Raw genomic sequence first — 26473 nt, 5'->3', positions numbered from 1 at the left:
TGGCTTTTGAGAATAAACCCACTATCTTCTAATTTCAAAAACTGTTTAAATATTCTCTCAGTTGTATAAATAACCAAATTGTTACAAAGCACCTCCCTAACTTCTAGGAGTTTTATATCTATGAAAATAACAACAATGAAGACATACAAAAAGAAACACTAACACAAAAAATTATAAAATTAGCCAATAAAAGAGCAACACAAACAGTATTCTGTCATACAATGTGTGGGGGGGAGAAGGAATACATTTGGACAGAGTGAAGTGTAAGTAGAGAAATCAACATCTCAGTTCAAAGTAGGAAAATATTATTAAAAAGTCACCCTGGTAGATTTGTGAGAGAGAGGATTTAAAAATATAAAACTGAGGGGGCGCCTGGGTGGCTCAGTGGGTTAAAGCCTCTGCCTTCGGCTCAGGTCCTGATCCTAGGGTCCTGGGATCGAGCCCCACATCGGGCTCTCTGCTCAGCAGGGAGCCTGCTTCCACCTCTCTCTCTCTCTGCCTGCCTCTCTGCCTACTTGCGATCTCTGCCTGTCAAATAAATAAATAAAATCTTTAAAAAAATAAATAAAACTGAGATCTCTTAATGATTCAAGAATTATGTTTTCTTCCACAGCTGCCTGGCTTACAAGGCACTCATGGAACCAAGGTGGGTGGTGTTGGGGTTTAGTGTCTATCACTTTCAAAAAAAGGAGATGTTCAACAAATGAGCAGGGACACATGGATATCCTCATGCAAAAGAATGGCGTTGTCCCTAACACCTCACACCACATAAAAAGTTAACTCAAATGGATCAAAGACCCAAATGTAACAGATAAAATTATAACATTCTTGGAAGAAAACAGGTGTAAAAGTCAAGATCTTGGTTTAGGCAGTGATTCCTTAGATATGACACCGAAAGGACAAGCAGCCAAAGAAAAAAATAGATAAATTGGACTTCATCAAAACTAAGAACTTTCGTGCTTCAAAGGACACCACCAAGAAAGTGAAAAGGCAATTCACAAAAGGAGAAAATATTTGTAAATCATATATCTGATAAGAGACTTGTATCCAGAATATGTAAGGAACTTTTAGAACTCAACAATAAAAAACAAATAGCCCAATTTTTAAAATGGAAGAAAGATCTGAATAATTTCTCCAAAGAAAACATATATATAGGGGGTATACTTGGACGCACTACAAAAAAATGGGATATCCCAAAACTGGTCAGGGGACGTTGTTGCCTTGTTCACCAACAGGTCAGATTTGCAGCAGCTGAGGACATCTGTTCCGAAGTGAATGTGATGGAACATAAAGAAGTAAACCGAGATGATTCATTTTGGCTGTTTGAACAGTAGTGTTTCATAGGAAGAGAAAGAAAGTCACGTTACTCTTTGTATTAAAGTAGAAAAGCTCTATTTCAAAAAGAGCTTACAAATGGCTGCTAAGCACATGAAAGATGCTCGACATTTCTGTAGTTTCATCAATATTTGACGAAATATGAAATATTTCACCAAAATTTGATGAAATATTTGATGATTGATAAAAACATCAATATCTACAGATGCTATCACTATGAAGCTGCTATTATGGTGAAAAAATCATCAGGCAAATGATAATTAAACTTACAGTAGATATACTTCGGACTCACTAGGGTGGCTATAATAAAAAAGAGAATAACAAGAGTTGGTGAAGATAGGGAGGAAATGGAACCCTCATACATTGCTGGTAGGAATGTAAAACGATAGATACTCTGGGAAACAGTTTGACAGTTCCTCAAAATGTTAAGATATGGCTACCATATGACTCAGTATATCTACCCCTAGGTATATACCCAAGAGAAATGAAAACATAAATCCACTCAAAAACTTGTACAAGAGGGGCGCCTGGGTGGCTCAGTTGGTTAAGTAGCTGTCTTCAGCTCAGGCCATGATTCTGGAGTCCCGGATCAAGCCCCGCATCAGGCTCCCTGCTCAGAAGGGAGTCTGTTGCTCCCCTTGCCCCTCACCCTACTTGTGTTTTCTCTCTTTCAAATAAATAAACAAAAAAAAAACTTTAAAAAACTTGTACAAGAATGTTTGTAGCAGCATTATTCATAATAGCTCAAACATGGAAACAACCCAAACTTCTATCAATTGATTAACAAAACGTGGTCTTGGGTCACCTGGGTGGCTCAGTGGGTTAAAGCCTCTGCCTTCGGCTCGGGTCATGATCCCAGGGTCCTGGGATCGAGCCCCACATCGGGCTATCTGCTCCGCAGGGAGCCTGCTTCCCTTCCTCACTCTCTGCCTGCTTCTCTGCCTACTTCTCTGCCTACTTGTGATCTCTGTCTGTCAAATAAATAAATAAATAAATAAATAAATAAAATAATAATAAATAAAAATCTTAAAAAAACGTGGTCTTATCCATACAATGGAATATTATTTGGCCATAAAAAGTTAATGAAATACTGATACATACTACAACATAGAAAAACCCTGAAAATATTATGCTGCATAAAAGAAGTTAGACTCAGTGGCCATACATTGTATGATTCAACTTATATAAAATGTCCAGAATAGGCAAATCCAGAGAGAAAGAAAGTAGATTAGTGGTTGTTATAGACTGAATTGCGTTCTCCCAAAATTTTTATGTTGAAGCCCTAACTCCCAGTGTGACTATATTTGAAGATGGGGCCTATACAGAGATAACACAGGTTAAGGGAGGTTATAGAGTGGGGACCTAATCTGATAGGATTGGTGACTTTATAAGAAGAGGAAGAGACACCAGATCTCCATCTCTCTGTCTCTCTCTCTCCCTATGCGCACAGAGGAAAGGACATGAGAACACAGTGAGAAGGTAGCTGCCTACAAGCCTGGAAGAGAGGCTTCACTGAACCCTAACCCTGATGGCAACTTGATCCTGGACTTCTAGCCTTCAGATTGTGAGAAAATAAATTTCAGTTTTTTAAGCCACCCAGTCTGTGGTATTTTGTTATGACAGCCTTAGCAGACTAATACAGTGACTGCCAGGAGCCAGGGGAAGGGGAAAATGAGGAATAACTGCTAACAGATGTGGGGTTTCTTTCTGGGGTAATGAAAATGTTCTGGATTTACATAGTGGTGATAACTGAATAAGTGTGAATATACTAAAAACCACCATGCAGTTTAAAAGGGTTAATTTTATGGTATGTGAATTCAATCTTGATAAAAAAATTGGTATCAATTATATCTCAATTTTTAAAATAGTCAAAAAAAAAAAGCAAGTTGCACATTGATAAAAGTCCTTGCTGGTCATGTGACAAACCTGGAACCTGATTTGACTGACGAGCTTAGTGAAATCCCCCTACCTCCCATTTTCCTGTTTTTTTTTTCTTTTTCTTTTTTTAAGATTTTATTTATTTATTTGACAGAGAGATATTGAGAGAGGGAATACAAGCAGGGGGAGAGGGAGAGGAAGAAGCAGGCTCCCGCTGAGCAGAGAGCCCGATGCGGGGCTCGATCCCAGGACCCCCGGGATCATGACCTGAGCCAAAGGCAGAGGCTTAACCCACTGAGCCACCAGGCGCCCCACCAAGCATTTTATTTCATGCCAGCCTTGGTGCAAAGCACCAGGAACACAAAGACCAGTAAAGAAAAATGGCTTCCAAACCAGTCACCACTCTTGAGGAGCTGAACTTACTACTTCCTCTGACAGAAAAGTCCTTTCCCCTTTTCACAAACCCAAGTTCTACCCTACTTAAGCTTTCTTCTCAAGTTTTTGTAAATGAAGGTTATGTACTTACAATCAATCTGATATTCTAGTCATCCCCTCTCATTTGGGTTTTATGCATTTTACAAACGAAATGTTTTGGCCCTCTATTTACAGATGCTATCACTATGAGACTGCTGTTATATTGAAGCAGCTTCTCATGGGTTTATAATATTAACAGGATTATTACGAGGTTATGTAATCAATGCTCTGTTTCTCTTCAAAGACTAGTAAATGCTACTGACTCTTGAGTCAGACTTGGAAATCCTACTCTCCAAAACCTTACCACAGTTTCAGACTGGACTTCAAATAGTAAATGGGCACATATTCTATCCCTAAACAAATGAGCTTGACTTTAACTACTGACTTACTCTTTCTTGCCTGGTATCATCTACCATGTCTGAGTGAATTGGTGAACACAGTATGTGACTTTGTATTATGAATGTATAATTAGCCAAGCAGTCTCTCCCCCACCAGCACACAGATAACTGTAAGAGCAATCATTCCCTAAGTCAAAGGTACAAGCATGCAAATACCTGAGGGAAGGCTGTGGAACAGTGTCTGGACTGGCTGGTACCTGGACTCCCTTTTCCCATTCTTCCTTCCATGTATCCGCAAAGAGGTAATAGCTGTCTGGATTAATGTGATGAGAATCTGGAATTTTCATGGCACTGATGAGGTCCTTTCGGAACACCTGAGAAGACATTGGACACATCTTGAAAAGACCATCACTACGAAACTAACACCATTTAATGTTCTTTTAAAAAGACTATCCTCACCTACTCTTCAACAAGAGAGATCTCTAACTTCCTAAATGGTCGGATCAACTTCGATTTGGAAAGGGTCTGAAGTACTGACAGGGGAAGCCAGTTTGTTCTGGATTTAACAGAGTAAAGAAATCCTTCTTGAATTATTTTCTAGAGCTCCTTGAATTTAAATCAACAGTACAGGTTACTCTAAAAGTCTGATAAAACAAACCTTAACTTTCTCAAATTAAGCAGTTTTTAAGTATCCTCTGATAACTTCTAATTATTTAGGCATCACTTTATTTTTTATTTACTTAAAAATTATTCTACTATCTTAATTTTTTTTCTTTCTGAGATTTTAATAGGAATTATAGGGGTTTTTTTGGAGGAGGGAGAGGGAGAGAAAGAATCTTAAGCAGGGTCCATGCTAGGATGTGGGGCTGGATCTCACGACCCTGAGATCAACACCTGCACTGAAACCAAGAGTTGGATGCTTAACTGACTGAGCCACCCAGGTGTCCCTACTTAGAAATCAGACATATGGAAAAGTTACAAAAATAGTACAGAGCTCCCATATACCCTTCGTATAGTTTCTTCTAATGTTAATGTCTCACATAACCAGAGTACAATGACCTAAACCAGAAAATCAGCATTGCTACAATACTATTAATTAATCTACAGATTTTATTAAAAATGTTACTAATTTTCTGGTTAATATCCTTCTGTTCCAGAATTCAGTCCAGGATCCCACATTGCAATTAACTGTCATGTCTCCTTAGTATTGTCCAATTTGTGACAGTTTCTTAGTTTTTGTCTTTCAAGACCTTGATACTTTTGAAGAGAACTGGTCATGTATTTTAGAGACTATCCCTACTATTTGGGTTTGTCTGATGTTTTCTTGTGACTAAAGTTACTCATCTTTGGCAAGAATACCACAGAAATGATGCTGTGTCCTTCTCATTCCATTATATCAGGGACATATAATGCCAATGTCCTACCAGTGGTGATGTTAAACTTGATCATTTGGTTAAGGTAGTGTCTTGCTGGTTTTCTCCACGGTTTACTGTATCTCCCTTTGCAATTAATAAACATCTTAGAAGAGATCCTTTAAGATTGTTAACAACACCCTGTTTCTCCTCAAACTGTCATGAGCTTATTTGAGCATCCACTGGTGGATAGCTTGCCTGCAAGAATTATGACTGTGGTATCCTAATGGTGATTTTCTATTTCCCTCAGTTCTTCTACATTAATTAATTGGAATTCCTTTGTAAGAAAGATCTGTCCTTTCTTCCCCCTTGTTTATTTATTCAATTATTTAGTTATATTATAGGCTTGTGGATATCTGTTTTACTCTTTGGGTTATAATCCAGTATTATTATTATTTTTGTTGCTCAAATTGTTCCACCTCTGATCACTAGGAACACTTTTGGTTTGGCTACTGCCTGTGCTCTTTCAACACATCCCATCTTTTTTTGAGTATTTCTTTAATTTCCTACATCACAACACCCAGGCATGTTTATATCTTCTGTTTATAAAAGCTATTGATTTTATATGTTAACTTCATACCCTGCTATCTTACTGAATTCTTTTATTGCCTGAGTTAGTTTTTATCATTGATTTTCCTATGGGTTTCTAGATATATTAACATATCATCCGCAAAGAGAGTTTCACAACTTCTTTACCTAGTCTTTACCTAATTAGTTTCTCTTGTTTAACTGCATTGGTAAATACTGTAGTAATATTTGGAATAGTAATGGGGATAGTTGACAATATCTGCCTTCTTCCTGAAATTGGGGGAAATGACTTTAGTGTTCTTCATCAAGATACTAGATTGAAGACTATGGTGTGTGTATAGATATAGTATCTATGTTAAATTATCTTACAGTTCCTTATTCTTGAATGTTTCTGAATGCTTGGGTATTGAATTTTGTTAAAGGCTTCTTCAGGTATATGAAAATAATTATAGTTATTTTCCTCAGATATATTAATTTGCGGTATGATATTATATTTCTTTTTTTTAAGATTTTATTTATTTATTTGACAGAGAGAGCACAAGCAGGAGGAGCAGCTGGCAGAGGGAGAGAGAGAAGCAGGCTCTGCACTGAGCAGAGAGCCTGACGTGGGGCTCGATCCCAGGAGCCTAAGCCAAAGGCAGACGCTCAACTGACTGAGCCACCCAGGCACCCGATTGATTATACTGTATTTCTTAATACCAAAACAAACTTGCATTTCTGGAATGAATGTCATTTGGTCATGACACACTTCTTAAATATGGTATTGTATTCTGTCTTCTAATATTCTATTTAGTATTTTTGTATCATATTCAATGAGTGATATTTATCTGAAGTTTCCTTTCTTTTTTAAAATTGTCTTTCTTTTCGGTTTACATATCAGTGTTATATATGCTTCATAAAAAGAATTAAAAAAATAAAAGGAATTAGAATATTTTTGTTCTGTTACAATGCTCTGGAATAACCTGGGAATTATTGGGACTATCTGGTCCCTAGGAAACCATCCGGACTTGGTGCTTTCATTGTGGGGTAGTTGCTTAATAATATGCTGTACATATTCTTTAGAAATTGATCCTTTGGGACGCCTGGGTGGCTCAGTTGGTTAAGCGGCTGCCTTCGGCTCAGGTCATGATCCCAGCGTCCTGGGATCGAGTCCCACCTCGGGCTCCTTGCTCTGCAGGGAGCCTGCTTCTCCCTCTGCCACTCTGTCTGCCTGTGTTCACTCCCTCTCTCTCTCTCTCTCTGACAAATAAATAAATAAAATCTTTAAAAAAAAAAAAAAAAGAAATTGATCCTTTAAGCTTTCTACCTCTAATGGATTCAATTTTGGTAATCTGTATTTCCATAGGAAGTTATCTTATCCAGTTTTCAGATTTATTTTTGCAGAGGATTGCACAGTATAGGCAGTTCTACTTTGCACAGAAGTGGGACCTGAGAAATGACAGTGCATGTGGAAACTGTGAAAAGCAATCTTAATTATTAATGGGGAAAATTATGATTTTTCTATGACCTTTAAACATTTTGGTCAAAATATTAGAAACTCTCAGTGCTGGCTGTAAGTATATAAAAAATGAAAAATATAATAATTTAGTATATTGTAAACATCAGAAACATTGAGAATTAAAGTAATTTTTATAAGAAAATTTATCAAGAGTAGGTGGAACAATGCCTCCTTTTTCTTATTGTATAATTTAAGATATGGAGCAAACTGAGACAGAATGCTTTAAACTATCATTTTTAAAAATCTATGATTTCAGTTTGTATTCCTCTTTTCACTCAACAGTTGTTTAATAGAAGGGTTTAAAATTTCCATAGGAAAGGACCTTTCTGTTTTTGTAATTTCTGATTTTGCCACATTGTGACCGGAGTATTGTTTATATCATGTCCATGTAATAACGGAAATCACTGTTTTCCTTGTGACTTAATATTTGCTATATTTTGTGTGTGTACCATAGACATTTGAGAAGGTATATTCTCTATTATCTCTAATATCAAGGTTTCAAGTTTGATATATATTCATCATCTGTACCTTACTAAGCTGCTTAAGTTGTTTATATCTATCTCCTCTCTTATTTTTTTGTTCACTTAATCTGAGAGAGGTGTATGAAAGCCTCCTATGATCAGTGTGTTTCAACCTATATGTCCTTGACTCTTCCATGGCTGTTGCTCCACAAAGGTGGTTGCTGCATTAGTCAGTGTATAAATATTCCTAAGTATCACATTTTCATGGTGAATTGTAGTGTTTAGCACTAAAAAGCCTTCTTTGTTTTGCAGGGCTTGATTTCTAGTTTGTCTGAGATCAGGCTCACTCCGCCTCCTACCATTTTCCTGGTACACCTTTGTCCATCTCTATTTCTAGCCTTTCTGAGTAGAGTAGGTGTTTTAGGTATATTCTTATATACAAAATATACTTGCATCTTGTTTTGTGAGCCATACATTTTTTTCTTTAATAAATGTTAAGCCCATTCATATTTACTGGCATGTCTCAGATATTTGGTCTCAACTCTGTTATATTGAAAATTATGTGGTAATTTCCTTATGCATGTCTCTATCATGTGTATTGTTTGTTCTTTTAATCACTTTTTTTGCATTTAAGAAGGTTTATAGTTGTATTCTATTTGTTACCTTTGTACTTAGATCTTTAAAAATGTTCTTAGTTTCATTTTCTTTTTTAACCTTTTACTATCTGGTTTATCAGTTTTATGGTTCTCAGTGGGTTCCTTAGGGGTGATGAGGATAGGAATGTAATGTCTATTGTGGTAGCCAAGAAGACCCCTGAGTGAGCCTTAACCCTACCCCTGGCAAGGGAGCCCTAGGTGTGTGAAAAGTTCAAAGGTCAGAGGTAGAGGATGATGATATGAGTACAGCTACAACTTGGACTTGGGGAAACAAAGAGATTCCCCATAGTTCACTTTCTGTACTCAAAGCACAATCAGACACAGTACGGGAACCAGGATCCACCTGAAGTCTGATGTACTGTTATCCTCTGGTTGAAGGGGTCCCTGGATAACTAATGGGCACAGAAATATGCTCACCTGCCGGGACACATGACTTAAATGGCTGTGGAAGCCTAAGCTTTGTGATTCTGCCCTTTCCAACAACAGAAAAATAGTATGCTATGAGGTCTTAAGCTAACTGGGAATGATGTCAGTGATGAAGGCCCAGTTGAAGTCTAAGGAATGAGGGAATACACTTTCACACAAAAGTATACATACACTGACACTACATACATACACTCAGAATTAGAAATTAGAAATCAGAAATACTCATTTCTAATTCTGAAAAAATTCAACCATCCACTGGCAGGCTGAAAATAAACATGTCCACATTTCTGGAAGATCAAAGGAAAAAATGCTATCAATCAAACATTTTAGCCCTTAATGTTAATAAAGGTTCTCTGAGGAGAAACACTGTTCAAATTATATGTAACATGAAAGTGCAGGCACAGAGCATGATCCAATAAAACAGTTAATTCTCCATTGGTGCAGTTCTGTTTAAACCGACAACATTTCAGAGTACAGGACTGAACTTTCACATAATCAAATGATGCCATTTAAATGGATAAAGACTCATTCCATTTGCTTCTTTGCAGGGACAACTCTGCAAATGCCTGTTGCTTTCATTTAGGGAAGATTAAGAAATAATATGATCTGAGCAAAGTAGAGAAAGAAACCAACCTTAAACATGTTGGTGGCCAGGTGGCAACAAAATGACCTCCCTACCAAGAATCCTTGCCAATTAAAGTTAATTGGGTACTGTGCAGGGAGAAGGCTGTCTGTAGAAGAAAAAAACCTGGTGGTTTATTATATAATGCTTTGTACAAGGGGGTAAGAGAGGATCACTGTCATATCCATTTAACGTGTTTTGCATAGCGCTCGGTGTTCTGGGTGGTTGGGGGAGAAACTCAATCACCATTTTCCTGAACACTGATCCATTTCTATAAAAGACTAGAGTGCCTTTAATGAGCCAGTGGTTAAGTAGTGGTAGCAATTTGCAATTGTGCTAAATAAACTGTTCTCTTTGGGAAAGAGTGCTATGGGAAATCCTACTTTAGATCTGGAAAGAATACTAGGGCTAAGTATTTTCAACCTCCTAAAATATTTCATTGTTTTCCATGTGATACACTTCACAAAATAAATCAACTGATTGCAAACCATGCTTAGTTAATAATGTCACACCAACTCATCATATAGCTTAAGCCATGTCTTTATACTTGATGTAACTGCTTATGAAAATCTGTTCTGTATAGTTTCCTAAGTAGCCTGGAAACATACTGTAGTGGTTTGAACAGTGGCCCCCAAAAGATATGTCTACATCCTAATTTCTGGAATCTATGAATGTTACCTGATTTGGAAAAGGGAACTTTGCAGATAAAAATAATTTAAGGATTCTGAGATGAAGAGATCATCCTAGAACATCTTGGTGGGCCCTAAATCCAATTGACAAGTATCCTTACAAAAGAAAAGCAGAGAGAGATTTAAGACAGAAGAGGAGGAGGCAGCATGATCATGGATACAGAGATTGGAGTGACTCATTGATCCACAAGTCAGTAAATGCTGACAGTCATCAGAACCTGGAAGAGGCAAAGGATGGAATCTCCCCCACAGTCTCTGAAGGGAGTGCAGCCTGGCCAATTTGGGGCTTCTGGCCTCCAGAACTGTGAGAAAATCATTCCACTTGTTCTAAGCCACCCAGTTTGTGGTAATTTGTTACAGCAGCCCTAGGAAACTAATACACATGTTTACCAAACAGACGAGTAACTTGAAGACTCTAGACAAAGAGATATAAAGGCAGAAGCCAGGGAAATCTGGCCCTTGTCCACGGCTTCAGAAATGCCAAACCTCCAGGGAACAGACATTCTGTGAAGTCTGAGAAACCTCAGACTACAGGAACACCAATCAATTCAGACCTATTTTTCTTAAAATGAAGAATGAAGGCTAGATCTAATGACTATTATTATTTTCTTTCCATCTTTAGAGAAAAGCAGCAGCCTTACATGATAAGCCTGATTTCAATTTTATAAGCTAGCTAGATTAAATAGCATCAGATCCAAGGTTTCTAGAGAAGCATTTTTACTCAAGGCAGAGTACAAGAGTCTGCTTTATCTCGCTGTAGAAACATCCCAAGCATGAGGCAGAACATAAAATGCCGAATAAAGGATAGGAATGTAAGCTCAGTACTCAGGCAGATATCTGCAAAGCGATAGGAAATATATTTACCAAACTGGTCTCATGAATCTGCTTTTGATAAGAAAAGGAATTTGGGGTTTTTAAAAAAATGAATACAGGCAAACAAAATAGCTTCAGTGTATCCTGGGTAGAGAGGTGTGAGTTCTCTATACATATGGAGGCACACACATATGCACAAATTTGTATATATTGTCATAAAGAAACAATAAAAGGATAAAACAAAAGCTTTTTTAAAAAAAATGGCTACCTCTGGGAGGGAGAAAACAAGGAGAGAAAGACAAAAGCTAGATCTCTCTGTATGTGTTTTGTGTCATAGTTAGATGTATGAACCAAGCAAGTATCTTACACAGTCAAATATGAAATTAAAAATCTTTAAAGAAAGGAGTATGGGCCCAGGGACAGACTACTGGTCTACTGGTTTCACCAACCAATTTGGGACAAATTATTTAAATTCTGTGTCTCAGTTTACTCATCTGCAAAATGGGGATAACAAAAACACCTCATAGGGGTTGTTATAAGAATTAAATGGCTCAATTTATGTAAAGGGCTTAGCGTGGTATTAAGCTCATGGTAACTGCTAAATAAATTCTAGCTGTGCTTATTATTTTATCATCATTGTCATAGTCTCAGCTTTACTTCTAAAAGCAGAAAGAAGTATGCAGCTAAGTTTTCCTATCTATCTAGTCCATAAAAGTAATCATTGATGGGGTAAAGGAGATGTGAGTTCATGGCTCAACTAAAACATGCATGGTTCAGCTCCCAAAGATAGGATTTCCAAGCAAGAAGCCCACCAAAAACTCCAGCCAACACTCTATAGGCCACAAGGTAATGCAGAAACTTCACAAAATAAAACATGGCATTTGATGTTAAAGATTATGAATGAAGGATCTAGATGTTGACATTGACCTAGGTAATGAAGTTGAGAAGTTTTACAAGTTCTTAATTGTGTGCCTATTTTATATGCACTGGTAGTTTCCCCCAAAAGTTCCTGAAACAAAAAAGCTTTGTACTTACCAGATATCTGCTCATTTATGGTCAAAGAGGGGATTCACAGACTAACATACAGCCCAAAAGCTATGCCAAGTCCAACAGTGCATGTACATCTTGGCCCCTCAGATGCATGCAGAAACAAAGGAGGCCTCACTATGAATTCAATTAGAATATCAATGCTTATAACCTGCCAGAGCCACAAAATGAAAATGTCCTTCATGGACAGCTCTGGCTTTTACTGCTCTCATTAACATCTCTCAGTGGGCAGTTTCTTAAAGCATAGCTAGTCTGAACATTTCTGTGACATTTTTTAGAGGAAAAGTCAAAACATTTACTTCCTGTATGACACAAAAGGGAAAACTGTCTGGTCCATGTGAATGAAGCAGAGAAACAGATTAGTTCTGATTCACAGTCACTTAAATATGAAACTATACACAAATGACCACAAATAGATGTGTCACCCCAAAAGCATAAAAAAACAGCTGCAAATGTGGTAATTATATTTAATCAAAAGGAACTAACTATAAGTGATTTTTTTTTCTTTCAAGATTTTATTTATTATTTATTTGACAGAGAGAGATCACAAGTAGGCAGAGAGGCAGGCAGAGAGAGAGGAGGAAGCAGGCTCCCTGCTGAGCAGAGAGCCTGATGTGGGGCTCGATCCCACAACCCGGGGATCATGATCTGAGCTGAAGGCAGAGGCTTTAACCCACTGAGCCAACCAGGTGCCCCATAAGTGATTTTCTTAGAATTATACAATCTTCAGATGAAAAAAAAAAAAAAGGCGTTCAGGTAATCTAAAAGAAACAACCACTTAAAGCAGAGAAAACCTAGCGAAGAACAAGTTTGTTCTTACACGATGACATAAGGTACACAGTATTATCAAGCTACTGTGTCCCACTTAATTTTTCCAATGGAGCAAAGCTTATTCAATTTCTAAGTTTGAAACTTTAAAGATCATGTAAATATTTTTTCACAGAAATATTTTTCAAATAGCTTAAAATAATTCTCAGTTTTCTTACAAAGAAAAAACAGGGCATTTTTGATGGCTTTGGGTTGACATCAACTGAAACATCAACTACCATAAACAAATGTACTTTTGGGCAACTTAGGTAGGTTTGATTATTCCCCTTACCCACTACCCAACAGAGGTGGTATGCATCCCAGTGATGGAGGAGAGGGAGTAACTGAGTCTGAGTTTGAGATCTGGGCAATTTTCATGTAAAAGATGACATCTGAGGTTTACTTTGCAAGTTTTTCTCCCATCCCTCACTATCCCTTTTTTGTACAGTAAGTGTGCATTTGCAAGCTTGGTAGTTTTTATCTTCTGTAGGTCAGAAAACCAAATAATCAAGCATGTTAGAAATACAGGCTCTATTTGAGGGTGTGTTTTCTGCCGAGTTAAAATGTATGAGCTTTTCACTCTGCTGCTATGAAAGTCTGCTGCTTTGAAAGTCTTAGACATAATAAATGAGACTATGGAACCACAGATGATATGCCATCAATTCTTTAAGATAGGTTATGTCTTATAGACCAGTCGGATGATATACATGAAAACATTCTGGCTTTTGAGAAAGAATAGAAGACTTTTTAATACATTCAAATTAGTTGTCTAGTACTATGTGCTTTTTCTAGGGCAACTGGCTTTTTAAAAAACATCTTTAAAAAAAGATTTTATTTATTTGTCAGAGAGAGAAAGAACGAACAAGCAGAGGGAGTGGCAGGCAGAGTGGGAAGCAGCCTCCTGGCTGAGCAGGGAGCCCAAAGCGGGACTAGATCCCAGGACCCTGGGATCATGACCTGAACTGAAGGCAGATGTGAGCCACCCAGGCGCCCCTAAAAACATCTTTAAGAGTATGGACCCTTTTGAGAATCAGAAGGCGGCTACTAGCATATGCATACACAACAAAACACTTTAAAAACTTACCCTTGAAAGCCTGTATACAATTTGTAGAAGCTACCAAAGCCCCTGAACAATATGTGCAATTCACACACCCCAAGAACTCTTCTCTAGAGGATAAATCAGGGGTAGGCATAAACAGGAATCCCACTGAAGCACTAAACATCAAAGAAAATATGAATCTATTAATGCAGCTGATTAAGTCCCAGTGAAAACAATCATTTACACTGCATTTCAATGACAAACTCCCATTACAAACAAAAGGTTTCAGTCAGAAAAAGAGAAACTCCCATCCTTACAAGAAGAAAAAAGACAAGACAGGCAGCAAATTAATGATTTTTTCATGAACCCTTTAGAGAAATGAGTCACAGGACAAATGGCCAGCTCAAGGAAGGACAACCGTGCCTGCAGGGAGACACAGGACAGGAGTTTATGCTTACCTGGGGCAGAAGCCACAGGAGGAACGTTTAACCTAGAAATTTAAACAAATTCCTGGGGGCAAAGTGGGGACAACCAAGAGAGAATGAAGTTCCTGGGGGCTATAGTGAGAGGGGGTTCCAAACCTCTTGTAAGCTTTTTCTCTAGAAACCCAACTAGGCTCTCACAGGGAAGACGGTAGAAAATATGGAGAAGGCTCCCCCAGTGGTGCTGGCTGGGTCTCTGCTGCTTTGTGTCCTGGCTCCCTTACTGAAAAAAAAAAGCTTCACCTGCAGGGGAAGGCTATCTGGTGAGGGCACTGGTGTAATTTCACAAGCGCTGGGAAGAAGGGCAAAGTACCCAACCCCAGCCTTAATCAAGAGGCGGGACAGAGACTGGGCAAACCGTAAGATACTGGCTACAGGCAGATGGCGGCGGGGGGCAGGAGGCTGGGACAAAAGAAAAGCTCTAGAGTCCACTTCCTCATCTCAACCCCAGAAACAGGACCACTATACATCTCAAAGACTGAGAGTAATCAGAAGGTTAGTGAACAATGTCATTCTCCAGTGCTCTACCACTATGCTAAAGCCTCCAGTGATAGTAACAGTGGCTTATACTGGGAGAGGTGCAAAAGACAGAATCTCTCCTGAGGACAAGCACAAAGGGAAGATTCTAATCCAAGACAGCAGAGAAAAACAAGGTCACCAGAAGAATTAGAAGGAAGTCTCTGGTGCCCACAGCAGTAACACATTTCAAATATCCTCTTACACTGGGAGTGGGAGTATAAACTGATGAAGCCCTTTTGGAAAACAGCCTGGCATTTCCTCAGATGGTTAACTAGGGTTAGTATATGGCTCAGCAATTCCACACCTAGGTATATACTCAAGACAACTGAAAACATATGTCCACACAGAAACTTGTACATGAATATTCACAGTAGCATTATTCGTATTACTCCAAAGACAGAGACAACCCCAATGTCCATTAATTAATGAATGGATAAATAAAATGTGATATACCCATACAATGGAATATCATTCAGTCATTAAAAGAAATAAACTACTGATACATGCTCTAACATGGATGAACCCTGAAAACATTGTGCCAAGTTTAAGAAGCCAGACACAAAAGGCTGTATATTAGATGATTCCATTTATATGAAATGTCCAGAACAGGCAAATCCGTAGAGACGGAAGTTAGATTAGTGGTTGCCATGGGCTGGCAGTAGGGGAGTTAGAGAGTAACTGCTAATGGGTAAGGGGTTTCTTTCTGGGGTGATGAAAATGTTCTATATTTAGACTGTGGTTATGGTTATACAGTTCTGTGACTAGACTAAAATCTACTGAATTATACATTTTAAAAAGATGAACTGCATGGTATAAGAATTATATTTCATAAAAGATGTATAAAATGTTTTCTTTTTGAAAAGGGCAACTGTTGTGGCATCAGTGGACATCACCTTAGAGGCCCTGACATCCACCCCCACCCAACAATAACAAAGTACCCCTCCTCCTTAATGTGGGATCCGCACAGACTGGGTAGGGAGCCTGGACTGTCACTACCACCCAGCAGTAATGTAGTACCCCTCACCACCTCCACTACCGCTGCTATCAGTAGAGGCAACAGGGTGGGGATTTCCACCCCCACCAAGTAATAGGGAGACACCCCTCTCCTGGTCCCAGAGAGATAACAGAACTATCTTCCTAGAGACTAACAGAAGTAAGATGGGAAGCCTAGGAATTCTGCAACTGGTGGTACAGAGTCAGCACCCCACCTCCCCACTGGCCTGGTTACTACAGAGGCTTATTAGAACAGATTTAAAAAAGACTTACTATCTGATAATATAATACCAAAAAAGTCCAGAATACAACAGAAAATCACTTATTGTACTAAGAACTGGGAATGAGAGGAGACAATCAATAGACACCAACACTGAGATGACACAGATACTGGAATCATCCGACAAGGAGTTTAAAGCAGCCATCATAAAAGTGCTTCAATAAGAGATTAGAAACACTTCTGAAACAAACTGAAAGTTTCAGCAGAGAAATAGAGGGTGTAAAGAATAACCAAATAAAAAATCTGAAATGGAATAATACAATAACTGAAACAACAACTCAAGGGATAGGCTCAATAGAAGAATGGAATTAACACAATAAAAAGAATCTGTGAACAAGAGAAATTGCCCAATCTGATCAAAAGAAAGAATATATACTGAAAAAAAGAGAAGAGTCTGAGGGACCTCTGGGGAAGTAACAAAAGATCTAACATTCATGCAATTGAAGTCCCAAAAGAAGAGGAGAAAGAAGATGGAGCTGAAAAAACGGATGAAGAAATAATGGCTGAAAAATTCCCCAAATTGGCAGAAGATATAAACATAGATTCAAGAAGCTGATCAGACTCCAAACAGGATAAACCAAAAGAAATCCATGCCCATGCACATTATAATCAAACTTCGGGAATAAAGACAAAGAAAAATCTTGAAAGCAACTGGAAAAGAAATGACTGATTACGTGCAGGGGAGCAACTACTTGAATGAGAGCAGATTTCTCACAAGAAACCATGGGGGCCAGAAGAAAGTAGTACATTTTTCAAGTGCAGAAAGAAAAGTACTGTCAAGCCAGAATTCTGTATCAAGTGAAAATATCCTTCAGGAATGAAGGCAAAATTAAGACATTCTCAAAAGAAGAAAAACAAAGAGAATTGATCACCAGCAGACTTACCCTAAAAGAATGGCTAAAGGGAGTTCTTTAAACAGAAAGGAAATGAACAAAAGGAATGTTGGGGCATCAGGAATAAAGGAAGAATCAGAGTAAAAATATGGGTAAATATAATAAACTACCTTCTCTTGAGTTTTATAAATAATGTTTGTTGTTTGAAGCAAAAATTATAACATTGTCTAATACAGTTCTCAAGGTATGTAGAAAGAATATTCAAGACAATTATATTATAAAGGTGGGGATAATAAATGAACCTAGATGATAGTAAGGTTTCTTTGCTTTTCTTTCTTCTTTTTTTCTTTTTAAGTAGATTCCACACCCAACATGAGGCTTGAGCACATGACCCTGAGATCAAGAGTTGCAGGCTCTACTGACTGAGGCAGCCAGGTGTCCCAGTGGTTAAGGTTCCTATATTTCATTTGAAGTGATAAAATGTAGAGAACACATTAAAAAAAGTTCTCCTTTTTAAAGGTTGCATCCCAAGAGCAACCACTAAAAATTTACACAAAGATATACACTCAAAACCATTACAGAAAAGTCAACATGGAATTCAAAAAAATGTTCAAGTAATTCACAGAAAACAAAACAGAGAAACCAAAAAACAGAGAGAACAAATAGAAAACAAACAACAAAATGACAGACATAAACTAAATCATACCAAAAGTTACATTAACTATAAGTGGCTTAAATATTCCAATTAAAAGAGATTGAAAGAGTAGTTTTAAAAATGACCTAACTGGGGGCACCCAGGTGGGTTGAGTATCTGACTCTTGATTAAGGCTCAGGCCATGATCTCAGGGTTGTGGATCAAGCCCTGCATTGGGCTCTGCTCTCAGCAGGAAGTCGGCTTGAGATTCTCTCTCTCCTGCTTCCTCAGCTCCTCCCCCAAATCATGCTCTCTCTTTCTCTCTCAAGTAATGTATCTTTTTTTTTAAAGATTTTATTTATTTATTTGACAGACAGAGATCACAAGTAGGCAGAAAGGCAGGCAGAGAGAGAGAGAAGAGGAAGCAGGCGCCCTGCAGAGCAGATAGCCCGATGTGGGGCTCAATCCCAGGACTCTGGGATCATGACCTGAGCCGAAGGCAGAGGCTTTAACCCACTGAGCCACCCAGGCGCCCCTCAAGTAACATATCTTTTAAAAAAAAAAATGACCCAACTATATATCATCTATAAGAAATTCACTTCAAATATAATCATATATATGTTACAAGTAAAAGAATATTAAAATATACAATGTAAACATGAATCAAAAGAAAGCTACAAACTATATTAATATTAGACAGTGTAGACTCCAGAGCAAACAAAATTATCAAAGACAGAGAGGGACATTAAATGATGCTAAATTCACCCAGATATAGCAGTCCTAAATATGTATGCACTTAACAAAAGAGCTTCAAAATATATAAACCAAACCGACAGAATGGAGAGGAGAAAGACACAAGTCCATAATTACAGTTGGAGACTTCTACAGCCCTCTCTAAACAACTGATAGAACTACTAGGCAGAATATCCATGAGGATACAGAAGAACACTGTCAAGGACCCAACAACAGCATAATACACAGTCTGTAAGTACACATAAAATGAAACATTTACAAAAGAAAAACCATATCCTTAGCTATAAAGCAAACCTTGACAAATGTAAAAATATGTGAAATTGTAGAGATTATGTTCTCCATCAAAACTGGATTCAGACTAGAATCAGTAACAGAAAGAAAGCAGGGAAGTCTTCAAATGCTTGGAAACTAAACAACATACTTCTAAAAAGCCATGGATCAAAGATAAAGTCTTAAGAAAAATAAAAAACACACTGAAGTGGATAAAAATGAAAACAAACACATCAAAATTAATGAGATGCAGCTAAAGAAATGTTTAAAGGGAAATTTATAGGCATGCCTGGGTGGCTCAGTTGGTTAAGCATCTACCTTCAGCTTGGGTCATGATCCCAGGGTCCTGGGATTGAGCCCCACATAAAGTTCCTTGCTCAGCAGGGAGCCTGTTCTCCCTCTCCCTCTGCCCCTCCCTCCTGCTTGTGATCTCTCTCTCTCTCTCTTTCAATAAATAAAACCTTTAAAAAATTAAAGGGAAATTTATAGAACTAAAATTCTTACATTAGAAAAGAGGGAAAAAAAGGAAGAAAAGTCTCAAATAGCCAAAGCGCCCACCCTAAGAATCTAGAAAAAGAACCAAGTAAACCTAGAGCAAGAACAAAGTAAATAATAAAAATAAGAACAGAAATCAGTGGAATTGAAGAGAAAAAAACATGAGATGATTTCATTGATTTATGAAACAATTTGAGCAACACAATAAATTATGTAGTATTGGATTATAGCCCCAAGTATAAAATAAATGTATGTGAGTCCATACTGACATTATTAAAAATTTTTTAAATGAAGGAAGCACCCAAGGAGATTATTATAATTGCTTAATTTTGGGAAACAATCAGATTGTCTACCATAAAGCTCTTGGAACATAAAATTTCAATAAATGGTAGCTATGAGAGGGAGTTATAATAATGTGCATGTTATAATGACAAAATAAATTATTTCAGAGACATGAAATAAGCCGGCAAGGCAAAACATGGAATCATTCTCTTCTAATGCCAAAGCTAGTTTTGTTCTACTATATCAGGTTCTCTCTTTTATAACAGAATGTGAAACATAAAGTTAAAAATTTGCTTCTGGTGGTCAGGTACCCTATCCCTTGCAACAAAAGACTGCTATTCTCACTGAACTGGAGGCATTAGGACTTAAGACCCAAAACTACTGAGTCATTTTATGCTCTGGGGCTGTCTGTCCTAAATGGAAAAGTAGCAAAGTTTCTTTCTCATCATGCTATAGTCAAAGCCTCCTCTGGATAGATGGGAAATTTGTTTTGTTCCTGTTTACATGCATTTTATTCCCTAAGATTTTCTGCATGAAACAGACACAGATAAACACACTCTGATATTTTACTGTGCCCAGAAAGATTTTAAGCAAGAGATGGAAATGAAAAGTGACCTCTGAGAGAGAGACAAATGCTCTCTCTGGATGACACCCTAAAGCATGGCACCCCTGACCTACCTTGTGTGAGGGTAGGTGGAACCTATGACTTGCTTCTAGCCAATAGAATATGTCAAATGTGATGGAATGTCACTTCCTTGATTAGGTTATGTTGTGTGGCAAATGTGATGGGAGGTCATTCCCATGATTATGTTATACTATATAAGACTCAGTCTTAGCAGACTGGAGCAAAAGATTCTCACCTTGTTGACTTTGGAAAAGTAAGCTGCCATGTTTTGAGAGGACGTATGGAGAAGGCCACGTGGCAAAAAGCTATGAGCAGTCTCTACTCTTACACTCTCATATGAGCAGGGGGTAGTCTTCCACCAAAAGCCAGAAAAAACCCGGGATCTCAATCCTCTAGCTGCAAGGAGATGAATTCTGCCAACAATATGAATGAGGGTGTAAGTGAATTCTTCCCTAGTAGAACCTCCAGAACACGGCCCAGTCAGCACACTGATTGCAGCCTTGAAAGACCTGGAACAGAGAACCTAGGGATGCTGTGTCCAGACTTCTGACTCACAGAAACTGAGATAATAAACGTTTGCTGTTTTAAGCCACTAGCTTTGTGATCATTTGTAATGTAGCAATAGTTAACTAATATACTCCCTTTCCTCTGCAGCTAAAGAAGTCTACTCATAGAAGTGAAGACACACAATGTCAGGTTCTCATCATTTAATTATCATAGAGGAAAGTCTGTAGGATCTGCCAAGCCATTCCCAAGTCCAAGTGTACCTCTGGCACTTTGCTGTCCTTGAGGTAGAAGATAACCAGCCTCAGGGCACCTGGGTAGCTTAGTTAGTTAAGTGTCTGCCTTTAGCTCAGGTCATGATCCCAGGGTCCTGGGACTGAGCCCCGAGTTGGACTCTCTGCTTAGCAGGGAGTCTGCTTCTCCTTCTCCCTTTGCCCTTCCCCACTCTCATGTTCCCTCTCATGCTCTCTCTCAAATAAATAAATAAAATCTTAAAAAAAAAAAAACAGGATGACCAGCCTCAAGAGAAGTGATTCATTTTCTTTGGGCTGGCAGTGCTCTGAAGTCTATAAAGCCCATCAAAGCCTATAGCTCAGACGTTTAACCTATCCTTCCCCTCTCCAACCATAACCTTCTCATCAATCCCTACTTGCACTGCCTCCCACCTGCCAACTTAGCTCTTTCCAATCAAGGCCAGATCTTTGGGTCCTTTGCAATTCCCCAAGTCTGGCTCCTTTTGACTTCTTGGCTAGGGGAAGCCTTATATTCTAAAGCCAGGCACTTAAGTGTCATCACCAAAATGAAATCGGTGTGATGATTACTGTTTTCCCAAAGGGAAAAGAAAATGGAATCTTTCTTAAAAACCAGAAACGTTCATAAGAAAACAAGTCTATCCCTTGGCACATAGTTTAATCCTCACATATCTAAGATCTGGCCATTGTAGGTGTGTAGGCAGAAGGCAGCTGTCTATTTTTTTAAGTCTAAAAATTAAATATCTGATCTCACCTCCGCAGGCTTCTTGTGTTCATTTGGAATTCTGGATTTGCTCCTATACATTGAGCCAGAAGTAAAGGAAGTGGAAGGACCTGAAAAAGATAATTAGGCAAAAAATACCGAGACTTGCTAATATTACTAAATGTCACATAACTAAATGTCATCCAAGAGAATATGAAAGGTATCATGGAGAAGAGCACGGTGATCTCATACCACTGAGGAAAACAGTTAAATTGCAATCAAGAAAGACTCATAATGGAGCTTAACAACATTTATAGAAGACCTCCCAGCATGTAAAAGCTTCCACAGTGCTAATGCTGAGGAGGTTTGATTTGGCGTAATCATACTTCACAACATTTTGGAACAACATGATTCATGTTCCACCTAGAGAAAATGTGTCTGTAAAAGCAACCGGAAAAACTAAAAAATGTGAGGCAAATAATCTGTGGATCCTTTGGCCCTCCCCCAAATGCTACAAATGATGATTCATCCAGTCAAACATTTAATACCTAGTTACAGTTGGAATTGTAGGGCCTATAATTTATGCTCTTGTACTTTTTGTTCTTTCTATAGAGAAAAGCACTGCTAAATCATTATTAGATTTGGCTTTTGTTGTTTTGGCAAATGAAAAGTGAAGAACAAATTGCTATATGCCACAAAAAACCAATTTTCCCACCTATCTATTTTTAATGAAATTTAAATGAATAAGAACAATAGTACCCTAAACTTTCCTTCCTAGAAACATTATTTTTTAACCATTGAAAGAAACATGAAATAGCTTGTCCTCAAGTTAAAGAATAAACCCTCAAAGAGTATAGATACAGAGTTACCAACTGTTGGCCGGTTCCACTCACTTTCGTCTGAGCTGTCACTGCTGCTGAGTGTTCTATGGCGTTTCATCCTGGAGCATCCTGGGAAAGAGAACAAAACTGAATAAAACAGTCAAAATACATACACACACACACCCATTTCAAGGGCAGTCGACACTGCCCTACAGATCCCAAGAAGCAGCAGCAGGCAAATCATGCGGATCAAATGATTTCTGTCAAAAATATCCTCAAATGACCTACAGTGATAGGAGAAGGGTACTGTCAAATTCTCCAACACAGAGGGTAACAAAGACTGAAGAGGAGGATGCCCCAGCAGTCCTGGATCAACGGTCCAGAACAGGCTGCCTCAGATGTGGCCACATAACCACAGTCCATCCAAACAAAAGCAGGTAGCCATGCGGCCATCACCAACCAGGGAACCCCAGTAGGTCAGGAGCCGGAAAGGTAAAAAGCATTTGCAAGGCAGAGCTCTCATGGGTCAAGGTCAAAAGGCACAAGATACACTTGGCTAAGAAAGAACAAGTGAGGCATGTCCCACCTTTAAGGACATAACCATACTGCTTTTCTGTCTGTCCTTTCCCCCTTTCTTTCTCCCCGCCCCATCCCTCAAACAACTAGCCTAATTTAAAATTATATCTATATATATGCCACAAGGAATGTTATAAGAAAGCTCCTATAGGAGTGCCTGGGTAGCTCAGTCAGTTAAGCATCTGACTCTTGGTTTCAGCTCAAATCATGACCTCAGGGTCCTGAGATCGAGCCCTGCATAGGGCTCTGCACTCAGGCCACAGTCTGCTTAGGATTCTTTCCCTCTTCTTCTCCCTCCCCCGCTGCCCCTTCCCCTGCTCACGTGTGCTCTCTCTTTCAAATAAATAAATAAAATCTTAAAAAAAGAGTGATCATTACCACTTAAAAAAGAAAGCTCCTAGTACTGTGATAAATGTATAATGGGTTTGACTAAAACTTAAAACTTAAGTGCCCTTCCTTGTGTACGTGTGGCCAACAGCAGATAAAAAAGAGGCACAACTTTTCTGGGAACACGCCAGTGCTAGGGTTTAAGAAAAATGGAAGGCATTGTAAGGTACAAAGCAAGTACTGAAGAAATGAACTAGAAAATACAGTGATACAATCAGTAATTGACATTCTTCTATGTGCCACAGTATACAAAATGCTATTGGAGGCAATCATGATTCCACAAGGAATAAAGGTCAGAGCTACTGCCTTCAAGCCACTCACAATCTACCAAGGAGATAGAAACCCTAGTACAAAGCCATTGTGAGCAATTATGGGTAACATAAACAAAACTATGTTAAAAAGTTAATAGAGAAAGTTCCCCTTCTGGCATGACAACGTGAAGAGCTTCACCAACCCACTCCCCAGTGAAGCTGGTGAAAATTACTTTAAAAAGAAACAAAAAGCTATTCATTTAAAGTCTCTAGAAATGGCTCTAAGGACACAGAGCAAATGAAGAAGCATTTATTAAATAAAACCTACTAAAACTCAGAAAGAATTTGTGGTATTTGATCTAGAACTACTTCCTTTACCCTCTCCCAGCACAGATTTCATATGAGACTGGTGCAACCAAGAACACAGATCCCCCTTTCCCCCAGCTCCCAGGTGTAAGGCTTTCTTCCTGGGAGGAGCAAGATGTCAGCATTTTTCATCCTGCTCCAGCCACCTGTTGTTGAGGTTAAGTTCCAGACAAGAGCAGCTGAGAGGTTGGGCCTTCCTTCTTCCAGATGGCCCGGACTCCTGGGATGGAGGCTAAACCTTGGGTGTGGTGCCACCAAGAATACTGAGGTTCCAATGGCCCTGACTCCAGCTCATCAAGTGGGGGTTCTATAGAGGTTCTATAGAGAGGCAAACCTAGGAGACCTGGGGGGCTGCCACTCACAGGGAAGTACATCATTGTCCCCACACTCTACCCTTGAGCTGTGGCTCAGAGACTTTGCCCAGGGGGAGAAGCAGACCATAGAACAGAGGCCTTGAAATCTCTCCCCATTTGCAACTAAGTGTGGAGAAGTTCGAGCCTAGGCTGGCTAGCATGCTGGAGAACCAGGGAAAGAGACAGCTGGGAGGAACAATCCTGGAGTCAGAAAAAAAAATCTCAAATACTGATCTCAGGAACTATCCCTTCTCGAAGGAGTTCTAGTTTGATTGGATCAGTTTGTAGAACAATTTATGTCCCAGGGTACTATTAAAAATAACAGAGCAATTAGCCATTTCAGCTTAGCAATGTGGTGTGGTGAGGGGAGGTGTGGTGAGGGGAAGTAAAAAAGAACCCTGCCAACCAATGTCATCCCAGGGTGACTGGGGCATACCAAAGAATGCACCCTTAAGAGACAACATTAAGACTTACACTGCAGGGCAAAGGTGGGGAGTGATTAGGGTCACCTGGGAGGCTCGGGAGGTTAAGTGTCCGACTCTTGATTTTGGCTCAGGTCATGATCTCAGGGTAGTGAGACTGAACCCCATGTCAGGGATCTCTGCTGGGCATGGAGCCTGCTTAAGATTTTCTTTCTATTCCTCTACCCCCACCTCCTTCCTCCCTCAAAAAAAAAGGAGGTGGGGAGTAAACAGACTTTAGGAAAATAATCCAGCCAGTCATTAAAGAAATAAATAAGAATTTAACAATAAAGTGCCCTGGGCAGGGGGTGTGTGTGCCAGTACCCAGTGTTGTTACATTATATTATCTACAATGTCCAATTTCAAACAAAAAACTATGAGACATGCAAAGAAACAGGAAAGTATGACCTACACACCAGAAAAAATCTGTGAGAGCAACCAGATAACAGATTCGACAGGTAAAGACTTCAAATTAGCCATACAAATATATTCAAAGAGCTTAAAAAACCCCCCAAAAACCATGATTAAAAAAATAAAGGAAGGGGGTGCCTGGGTGGCTCCATCGGTTAGCGTCTGCCTTTGGCTCAGGTCATGATCTAGGGTCCTGGGATCAAGCCCCGCATTAGGCTCTCTGTTCAGCACTGCCTCTCCCTCTCCCTCTGCCTGCCACTCGCCTTGCTTGTGCTCTCCCTGCCCGCTGTCAAATAAATAAATAAATAAAATCTTAAAAAAAAAGGAATGTAAAAAAAGAAGGAAGGTAAGAATATCAATGAAGAGGTAGAAAGTATAAAAAAGAATTTTTTATAAAGTATAAAAAAGAATTACCAACTGGTAATTCTAGCATTGAAAAGTACAATAACTGAAATGAAAAAATTCACTAAAGGGGCCCAACAGTAAATTTGAACTGTAAAAATAATTAGTGAACTTGAAATAGATCAAAAGAGATTATCCAAGCCAAAGAACAGAAGAGAAAAAAAGATGAAGAAAAATGAACAAGACCTCAGAGAAATATGCGACACCATTAAGTGCACTAACATATATGGGAGTACCAAAAGGAAAGGAGAAAGGAGCAGAAAAAAATATTCAAAAAAATTATGGCTGGGGCACCTGGGTGGCTCAGTCAGTTAAATGTCCAACTCGTGATTTCAGCTCAGGTCATGATCTCAGGGTTGTGAGATCAAGCCTGGCATCAGGCTCTAAGCTCAGCACGGAATCTGCTTGAGATTCTCTCTGTCCCTCTGCACTCCCCACCTCTCCAAAATAAATAAATCTTGGGGTGCCTGGGTGGCTTAGTTAGTTAAGCATCTGCCTTCAGCTCAGGTCATGATCCGAGGGTCCTGGGATAGAGGATGTCAGGCTCTCTGCTCAGGGGGTGACTGCTTCTCCCTCTCCCTCTGCTGCTCCCCCGGCTTGTACATGCACGCTCTCTCTCTCTCTCTCTCTCTCTCTCTCTCACTGTCAAATAAATAAATAAATAAATACTTAAGAAAAAGAATTATACAATATAAGTAAATCTTTAAAAAATGATGGCTGAAAACTCCCCAAATTTACTGAGAAAAAAAAATTAATTTGCATATTCAGGAAGCTCAACAAACTCAAAGTAATTTATAC

General features: G+C 38.9%; 1 protein-coding gene across 1 annotated transcript in view; it reads right to left on the bottom strand.

The window, feature by feature from the left end:
- Window positions 1-22592, bottom strand: part of JADE3 (jade family PHD finger 3) — a gene marked incomplete at its 3' end in the record, with an annotated part of 59006 nt that extends 36414 nt beyond the window's left edge. Inside the window, exons 1-3 of the mRNA XM_080795887.1 lie at window positions 22541-22592; window positions 21699-21778; window positions 4242-4399 (exon numbers count right to left, since the gene is read on the bottom strand). Of these exons, the coding sequence (XP_080652013.1) occupies window positions 4242-4399; window positions 21699-21778; window positions 22541-22586 (284 nt within the window). The 5' untranslated portion in view covers window positions 22587-22592. The remainder of the gene's footprint in view (window positions 1-4241; window positions 4400-21698; window positions 21779-22540) is intronic.
- Between the last annotated feature and the right edge of the window lie 3881 nt (window positions 22593-26473).

This window comes from Martes martes (assembly GCF_963455335.1).
Source record: "Martes martes genome assembly, chromosome: X".
Lineage (NCBI taxonomy): Eukaryota > Metazoa > Chordata > Mammalia > Carnivora > Mustelidae > Martes > Martes martes.
Note: the sequence above shows the minus strand (reverse complement) of the source record. Positions and strands in the feature narration are given on the sequence as shown.